This window comes from Rutidosis leptorrhynchoides, chromosome 9 (genome assembly GCF_046630445.1).
Source record: "Rutidosis leptorrhynchoides isolate AG116_Rl617_1_P2 chromosome 9, CSIRO_AGI_Rlap_v1, whole genome shotgun sequence".
Taxonomy (NCBI): domain Eukaryota; kingdom Viridiplantae; phylum Streptophyta; class Magnoliopsida; order Asterales; family Asteraceae; genus Rutidosis; species Rutidosis leptorrhynchoides.
The window spans coordinates 95,969,837-95,979,617 of NC_092341.1; the positions used below are offsets into that span (position 1 = coordinate 95,969,837).

At 33.2% G+C, this 9,781-nt stretch overlaps 1 protein-coding gene across 1 annotated transcript; it reads left to right on the top strand.

The window, feature by feature from the left end:
• The first annotated feature begins 947 nt into the window (after nt 1-947).
• On the top strand, nt 948-9,364 carry LOC139867686 (kinesin-like protein KIN-4A). The gene is made up of 25 exons (XM_071856051.1): nt 948-1,141; nt 1,726-1,872; nt 1,961-2,110; nt 2,635-2,888; nt 2,976-3,154; nt 3,575-3,699; nt 3,795-3,831; nt 3,954-4,153; nt 4,585-4,698; nt 4,788-4,875; nt 4,980-5,092; nt 5,172-5,270; nt 5,360-5,473; nt 5,564-5,680; nt 5,760-5,840; nt 5,961-6,032; nt 6,162-6,252; nt 6,362-6,393; nt 6,500-6,597; nt 6,738-6,836; nt 6,921-7,142; nt 7,623-7,788; nt 7,887-8,042; nt 8,557-8,868; nt 8,953-9,364. The coding sequence occupies exons 1-24, from the start codon at nt 1,010-1,012 to the stop codon at nt 8,785-8,787; spliced, it is 3,117 nt and encodes a 1,038-aa protein (XP_071712152.1). The 5' UTR covers nt 948-1,009; the 3' UTR covers nt 8,788-8,868; nt 8,953-9,364.
• Nucleotides 9,365-9,781: the final 417 nt, after the last annotated feature.

Consider the following 9,781-nt stretch of genomic DNA (forward strand, 5'->3'; position numbering starts at 1 on the left):
ATTATATTAGCAGTGAATATGGTTTGCTATCGTATACCTCGATAACACTATTAACGTGTTATAGAACACCTTTGTAACACTTGTTACGTATATTATCATGCTATAATGTTAACTCATGTTTTTGGTTATTAAAATGGATGATAAACTTATCACCACTCAAATAACATATACTCTCCCTATTTTATTTTCCCTATTTAAATTTCATAAAAATTAACCAATTTTCACAACATTTGCTCCACATTAGTGTTAAATAAGTTTCAAATATATTTAAACTTACAATATTAATTTCTCTGTCTCAATTTTTTTCACCTTACTATTTATGTGTATTAAAGTAGGTAAATTTAAAAAGACAACTAAAATTTATTTATTTATTTATTTTTAGCGAAAAAGGAACTGTATACTAGAAAACAATCATCAAAATAATGATTCAACTCATGAAGTTACAGTACATGAATTAATACAGTCAAATTTACCTAGAAATATTAAATTTATTAATTTAATAGAAAACTGTTTAATACAATTAAGTTATACGGAGTACAATAACAACAAATTGAGCAAATGTAGTGTGACTAATTATTATTATTATTATTATTATTATTATTACTATTACTATTACTATTACTATTACAATTATATCAATAATTTATTAATCCGTTAACCAATTAAAACACTTGTTACTTATTTACTTGGATTAAAAACACAAATAAATAAACAAACAAACAAATAAATAAATAAATAAATAAATAATGTTATTTTTAGTGACAGAGGTTGTTGGTGGTGTCGTTACAGTTTAATACTGTATGTGTATGCATATGCATATGCATTTAGCACCTCACTATTTCTCTCACCCTTTTGGAGCACTCCACACATTACCACTCATCTTTCTTTCTCCCTCTCTGATCCCCTTCCCCTTCCCCTTCCTAACTTCCTGTATCTATATTCTGTATCTATATTCTTCATCTTTATATTTTAATATTTTATTGTTTCTGCTGCTGCTTCAATTACTGTAATGGAAGCAGCAGCGACAAATACGGAAGCAGATTGTTCTGTTAAAGTTGCTGTTCACATTCGCCCTCTTGTTGGTGATGAAAAGCTTCAAGCTTGCAAAGATTGTGTTACTGTCATCCCTGGTAAACCTCAGGTAATTAATTAATTTATTAAAAAAAAAAAAAAAAAATATATATATATATATATATATATATATATATATATATATATATATATATATATATATATATTTTGATTAATTATGTAGATTAAATTAGGGATCCACTAGTGTTACTTGTAGATCTCAATGTCAAGTATTAAAATTTGGGAAATTTATGTGTTTGGTTTTCATCTAATAATTCATTTTTTATTTTATTTTTTTCATGTAATGTGTAATGGGGTTTTCTTGAAATGTTGATTTTTGTCATTAATTGAGAATTCACATGCCAAGTTTGGATTTTTATTCATTTTTATTTTTTTTAATGAAAATACAACATCAATGTAAATTATAGTAGATATGCTACTAAATTAGGTAAAGGCTTATAACCAAGGCTTGTAACAAGTGCTTTTGTTATACATTTTGGGTGATTTGATCTTTGATGTGTTTATATTGTATCACTCACTAATTGTGTGCTTAGTAAATTGCAATTTATGGACTTTTGGTAAAATGTGTTGATATTAGAAGATCTGTGTACGATTATACATAAATCGCGAATAATTATTGATTTACATTTGCAGGTGCAATTGGGTACACATTCGTTTACATTCGATCATGTGTATGGTAGTACTGGAACACCGTCATCATCGATGTTTCAAGATTGTGTATCTCCTCTTGTTGATGGCTTGTTTCAAGGTTATAATGCTACTGTTCTTGCTTATGGCCAGGTATATTTTATGATCTTATCAATTAATAAAACAATTAATTTAAGATATAAATAGTTTAGTGTTTGTATTGACATTTAAAGTATTGCAGACGGGTTCAGGCAAGACGTACACGATGGGTTCGGGCTGCAAAGATGGTCCACAAACAGGGCTTATTCCTCAAGCTATGAATGCTTTGTTCAACAAGATCGAAACTTTAAAGCATCAAATCGACTTTCAGTTGAACGTTTCTTTCATTGAGGTATCATACATTCATTATTGTGCCTCTCGTTAATTTATGAGGCCCTGTTCGAGAAATAAAAAAGGACCCTTATGAATGTTAGAGGGTGATTTATAAAAATGCAAAAGATTAAATCGGTGTGATTAAATTGTCCGATAAACGAAATTTTAAGCTTTGATTTATAATAAAAATACATTAATGGATGGATTATTATTTATGTATTTCAAAATTTTGGGCCATTAATGTTAGAGGGTGATTTATAAAAATGCAAAAGATTAAATCGGTGTGATTAAATTGTCCGATAAACGAAATTTTAAGCTTTGATTTATAATAAAAATACATTAATGGATGGATTATTATTTATGTATTTCAAAATTTTGGGCCATTTTAAAAATTTTGAACCTTGTTCAGTTGCACACTTTCCACATGTCTCGAAGACAGAGCTGCCTCTGATTCATTACATACTCTTGTTAATTTACGATTTCTAAAGGGTGGTTTCTAGTTTTGAAACTTTAACTAAAAATAATATTTTTTTATATATGAAGATTCTTAAAGAAGAAGTACGGGACTTGTTGGATCCAAACTCGAGTAACAAATCAGATATAACAAACGGACAAACAGGAAAAGTCAACATTCCCGGGAAGCCACCAATACAAATTCGTGAAAATTCAAACGGTGTTATAACGCTTGCGGGATCTACTGAATGTAGCGTTCAAACATTAAAAGAAATGTCTGATTGTTTGGAACACGGATCGTTAAGCAGAGCAACGGGGAGTACAAACATGAATAACCAGTCAAGGTTGACTTTTTTTGCAACAATTTAATCAATGAAAATCTTAATCTTATTGAGTGTGTGTTTTCTTATGTATGTTAAATTTTTATGTAGTCGTTCACATGCGATTTTTACAATCACGGTTGAGCAAATACGAAAAACTAATTCGGGTGATAATAATTCAAATGATTCAATGGGTGATGAATATTTATGTGCCAAGTTGCATTTAGTTGACCTTGCGGGATCGGAACGAGCTAAAAGAACCGGTTCTGATGGCATGCGATTCAAAGAAGGTAATCAAAGTCAATTTTTTTGGTGTGTGTGTGCAATTTTGCAGAACTCGGAATCACTTGTCGAGTACTCGGTTTTGGCAACTCGGAGAGTACTCGGAAAGTACTTGGTCAAACTCGGTCAAAACTCCAAACTCAGGATTATTCGACAAATTGGTCAACTCGGCCGAAACTCGGGATTACTCGGAAAATTAGTCAAAACCTGATCAGCATCGGTCAAAGTCAAACTTGGTCAACTCGGCCGAAACTCGGGATTTCTCGGAAAATTAGTCAAAACCTGATCAAAATCGGTCAAAGTCAAACTTGGTAAACATCTGAGTACTCCCCGAGTTGCCGAGTACTCCTTGAAAAGTCCCGACTGAGTACTAACGATTTTTACAACCTTGGTTCAGAGTATTAATAGATTTAGTTGAGTTTGTGTAGGAGTTCATATCAACAAAGGACTTCTTGCACTTGGAAATGTCATAAGTGCCCTTGGTGACGAGAAAAAACGGAAAGAAGGAGCCCACGTTCCGTATCGTGACAGTAAACTCACTCGTCTCCTACAGGTTGAACTCAATAACAAGCCGATGAAGTGCAAAAATTTAAACGAATTATAATTGATTTATCGTTAATTATTTATTTTATGTTACTACAATTGCAGGATTCACTTGGTGGAAACAGCAGAACTGTTATGATCGGTAACTTTTTTATCCTAATTCTACTATTTATTTTAAAATGTGTTTTTAGTTAACTATAAAGTTCTTACTTTATACAAAAAACATAAAATTATGGTTTATCAGTTTGCGTTTTTATTTATCAGCTTGCGTTAGTCCTGCTGATATAAACGCAGAGGAAACGTTAAACACGTTAAAGTATGCTAATCGTGCTCGGAATATTCAAAACAAGCCTGTAGTGAATCGGGATCCAATGTCGAGTGAAATGTTAAAAATGCGCCAACAATTAGAGTGTTTGCAGGCCGAACTTTGTGCTCGTGGTGGAGGTTCGCCAGTTGAATTACAGGTACGTATGTCACAACTATACTCGAGACCCCTAGCTTGAAAAACGGGTCAACTAAGTTAGGTATTTAACCAATTGGGTCCATAAAAAAAATTTAAGAATGGCTCCAATTTAGACCCATATGAAAACAAATATATAAGGTCCAACGGGTCCTTAATGGGTCTTAACGGGTCTTTACGAAATTTTAAAAATTTTATTATCTAGAGGTTTACGAGTTTAAGAAACTTTGAGAAACGGGTCTCGACCCAACCCAACCCATTCCGACCCATTTGACCCATCTAAAAATCCTGACCCGTTTGACCCATTGCCCCTTTCGACCCAACCCGACACGTTTTCCAGGTATAGTCAAAACACTTTAATACATGGGATAAACAAAGAAATTTTGATGCTTGCAACTGTTTGACGCTTTTTATTTATTTTATTTTACTTTTCAGGTACTACGGGAAAGGATTGCGTGGCTTGAAGCTACTAATAAGGATCTATGTAGGGAACTTCATGTATACCGTAGTCGATGCGCTACGATCGATCACTCCGAAATGGACACTAAAGTATATACAATTTCTTTTTTTTTTTTTTTTTTATCATTTTTCTTTCTAAATATGTTTTTTGTGCGAATGTAATAACTTTTTGTAATTAGATGTCACAAGTTGATGACTCGTTTAGTGTGGAAAACGACGAGTTAAAAAGAAGTATTGATTCATCGGATTATCAGATGAGTGAAAGTGGTACTACACGACTTCCTTTTATCAATTTTTATTTATTTTATTTTTTAATTGCTGTGTACGTTTTTTTCACAATAAATGATCTTTTGCTACATGAATATATGTAGGTGATTCGGGTGTTATCGATGACGAAGTGGCAAAAGAGTGGGAGCATACGCTTCTTCAAGACTCGATGGACAAAGAATTGCATGAACTGAATAAACGTTTAGAACAAAAGGAGGTACGATAATTATTTTATTTTATATCTTTAATATAAACATGGAAATTAAGTTATTAATACTTAAATGTATATTATGCAGTCGGAGATGAAACTTTTTGGCGGATCTGATACAATGACGTTAAAGCAACAATTTGGGAAGAAGATAATGGAACTCGAGGATGAAAAATGGGCAGTACAGGTAAAAATAAAAAATGTATACACAAAAGCAAAAAAAATAAAAATAAATAAATAATTACATTTCATGATGACGTTTGGTTATCGATGCAGAAAGAAAGGGACCGGTTGCAGGCGGAAATCGATAATCTTTCAGCGACTTCAGATGGGCATGCACAAAAGTTGCAAGATTTACACTCACATAAGTTAAAATCACTTGAGTCACAGGTGTATATACACACGCATACGTACCTAAATGTATTTAGAATTACACAATCAACGATCATGTACATTATTGTTCTTGTTTTAACCCCTCAGATTCAAGATCTCAAGAAGAAAAAAGATAGTCAAGTTCAGATTGTAAAGCAAAAACAAAAGAGTGATGACGAAGCAAAAAAGTTACAAGATGAAATACAATTTATCAAGGCACAAAAGGTATATTTCTTGCAGTTGCGCATTTGTTATATATGTTTGTACGAGTAAATTCGGTTATTAAGTTGTATGTTGTGTGTAGGTTCAACTACAACACAGGATAAAACAAGAAGCCGAACAATTTCGACAGTGGAAAGCGTCTCGTGAAAAAGAATTACTTCAGGCATAATTCTATTCTATATTCTGCTTTATTGCTACTCTTTTTTATGTATAGCAATAAAATAAATTTTAAAAATTGCTAATATATTTGTGGTTGTCTGTGCATCTCTGTATATTAATGCAGCTAAAGAAAGAAGGTCGGAAAAACGAATACGAAAGACATAAACTGCAGGCTTTAAATCAACGCCAAAAAATGGTTACATTTTAATTAGCTTCTATTTGTTTAAAGTCTTTGAAGCAATAAGTTTTTTTCACATATATATAATTAAAATTTAAAATAAATAATAAATAATAGTAATAATAATAATTATTTATATTTATATAGGTTCTTCAAAGAAAGACAGAAGAGGCTGCAATGGCAACCAAGAGACTCAAAGAATTACTTGAGGCGCGAAAATCAAACCGTGACATCTCAGGTATTTTTAGCATCTACTTTTTTTTTTTTAATAAATAAATTTTCATCAGCAAAATTTTGTTACTTCTCATATGGATAACTCTATTCTTGTATCGCAAACGTTGTCACAGTGCCTAGCAATGGGAACGGAACAAACGTACAGGTAAATATCAAGGCTAATGAGTTTTTAGTATCCTTTAATGTGTTTTTTTTTTCCTTCTAAATTTTCTAATAAAATAAAAATAAAATGGACTTTCTTATTATTTCAGAGCAATGAGAAGTCATTGCAACGTTGGCTCGATCATGAGGTGGAAGTGATGGTGAACATTCACGAAGTTCGTCATGAATATGAGAAACAAAGCCAAGTGTATGTATAATACATACATAAACTAAAGTTTCATAAACTATAAATCTTATTGCGACTCAAATATAAAAAGAAGTTTTTTTTTTTTTTTTTTTTGGTGTGTGTGTGTGTGTGTGTGTGTGTTAATTTATGTTATTTTGCAGGCGTACTGCACTAGCCGAAGAGCTAGCTGTTCTTAGACAAGTTGATGAATATGCTTCAAAAGGAGTTACTCCTCCAAAAGGAAAGAACGGTTTCTCTAGGTACAAATTAACGATTGTTATCTTTTTAGTACATAAAATGCTTTTCTTGTATGTAGAACTAATTACGATCTCATATGATATCAGGGTTTCGTCTTTGTCACCCGAAGCTAGAATGTCGAGAATATCCTCATTAGAGAGCATGTTAGGCATTTCTTCAAATTCGCTGGTGTTAATGGCTTCACAACTATCTGAAGCCGAAGAACGGGAACGTGCTTTCGCAAGCCGTGGACGTTGGAATCAGCTGCGTTCAATGGCTGATGCCAAAAACCTTCTTCAATATATGTTCAATTCTCTTGCAGATGCTAGGTCTTAAATCTTCATTTTATTAGTCAAATTTTTTAAACCATGTTGCAGAACTCGGAATTACTCGACGAGTACTCGGTATTTGCAACTCGGGGAGTACTTGGTCTAACTCGGTCAAAATTGGTCAAACTCGGTCAAATTCGGTCAAGACTTGGTCAAACTTGGTCAAAACTCGGGATTGCTCGGAAAATTGGTCAAAATCGGGTATTGCTCGGTAAATCGGTCAAAGTCAAACTTGATCTAACATCCGAGTACTTCCCTAGTTGACGAATACATTAAAATCCTCTCAAAAAGGTAATCAAAACTCGTTCAAAATCGGTCAAAGTCAAATTTGGTCAGCAGTCGTGTACTCCCCGAGTTGCCGAGTACTCCCTAAAAGGTCTTGACCGAGTACTCATCCCCGCGTAGCGTTTTTTGCAACATTAGTTATAAACTTACGTGCGTTATATAACTATACTTCTGAACTCTTCGGTTTACAAATAGGTGTCAATCATGGGAGAAAGATATTGAAATGAAAGAAATGGAAGAACAGTTACAAGAGCTTGTGGGCCTATTAACACAAAGTGAGTTAAGAAGAAAAGAAGTCGAAAAGGAACTTAAAGTAAGGGAGCAACAAACCGTTGCAATTGCATTAGCTTCATCTGCTTCGGTAAGACAATACACATTTTATTTTTTTAATTTTGATAATTTTCATAATATTTGTAAAAAGTTAATTACTTTTTTGATTTTAACCTCCTACCGAAACAGGGTAACTCTCAGAATTCGCTTAAACACGTGGCTGATGACATGAGTGGTACTTTATCTCCTAATTCGGTTCCTGTACCCAAACAACTCAAATACACAGCGGGCATAGTCAACGGTTCAGTAAGAGAATCAGCCGCTTTTATTGACCAGAAACGAAAGGTGATTGACTTTTTTTCCAGTTTTTTTAATAGCTCTAACGACTCTAGGCAGTGTTGCAGATCTCCAAATTACTTGACGAGTACCCGGTCTTTGCAACTGGGGGAGTACTTGGCGAGTACTCTTCGGTCAACCTTGGTCAAACTCATTTAAAATTCGGTCAAACTCGGCCAAGACTCCGAATTACTTCGTCAAAACTCAGTCAAAATCGGTCAAAACGCACTAAAAAATCAGTCAATGTCATACTTGGTCAAAAATAGTCAAAATCGATCAAAGTCAAACTCGGTCAAAAGCATTCAAAGTCTAACTTTATCAAAACTTACTGAAAGTCAAACTTGGTTAAAGATCAGTCAAAATTGCTCAAAACTCTGTAAAAATCGGTCAAAGTCAATTAATCAACATCTGAGTACTCCACGAGTTGCCGAGTATTCCGTAAAGAGTTCTAACCAGGTACTTTTCGAGTAGCGATTTTGCAACCTTGAATTTAGGTGAATGAATGATAATTGGTTGAGTGCAGATGGTTCCGATGAGTCAAGTATCTCTAAAGAAGCTAGCAATGGTGGGCCATTCATCTGGGAAATTATGGAGGTGGAAAAGGAGTCATCATCAATGGTTGTTACAATTCAAATGGAAATGGCAGAAACCATGGAGACTTTCGGAGCTAATCAAACATAGTGATGAAACGATCATGAGATCAAAACCTCGTCAACAGGCCATAACAGACGTCATGTATCATCATAAACATTAATTAAATTTTATATAATGTTTGCTAATGTATATTCGTCTTTCACCCCTCTCCAACCGAAGAAGATTATGGAAATAAATGCAGGTAAACAAACAAACACTTTCATATCACCAACCATTTGTTAATAACTAATAAAGTAGTTATAACTTTCACATTTGTTAAATGCAGTGTGATATATTAGGCTGGTGTGCTGATCTTGTAGTTAAGTTTATAATCTTGATTTAATTCGGGGGTTGCTGCAATTATGGCATCTTGTGAAGTTTAGCTTTCTGAAGATTTATTGGTTTAGAATTTGCGGTTGCATTATTATCTCATGGATGCATTTGGCCCCAGATGAAACGAGTGTGCTGATTTGTTTTATAGTTTGAAGTTTTGGAAGCATAAAAGTGTTGTAGTTGTTGTATTACTAATTTGTTTATAGAGCATTGTGTGAGTACAAATAGTGAATTTGTGTAAAACTTAACTTGGTCAAGATTTATTAACAATGGCAGAACCGCAGAAGGCGATAGAAGTTTGTAACGTACTAACGTTTGCCTAGAATGTTGTTCTTTTTTAGTTATATTTTTTTTTTTTCATCTTAGAATACAATAATCATTTGAGTCTGCATATCATCACATAATAGCCGATATAGTTTCCTAGTTTAATATTATTTTGTATCTAAAATATAGCAAGTCAATATTTGATTGTACTTGAGACTCTTAGCCTTGGTGAACAAGATATGTATTATGTATAAATACCGCTTTCAAGATGAACGAGAACATACGACTTAACTTTTTTCATGGTATCACACGCCTAAGTTTCTCTCTTGATCCTTCACCTCTTTCGTCTCCTTTTTCAGTCGACAATTATTCCTACAATAAACATGGCCGAATCAAAACTCCATTCAGCTATCATTGTTAATAACATCAAAAACTTTATCCCTATTACCTTAGAGATGGAGAAAAGCCAATACGCTTTTTGAGCAGGTCTTTTTCAAATTCACTGTCGTGCATATAAA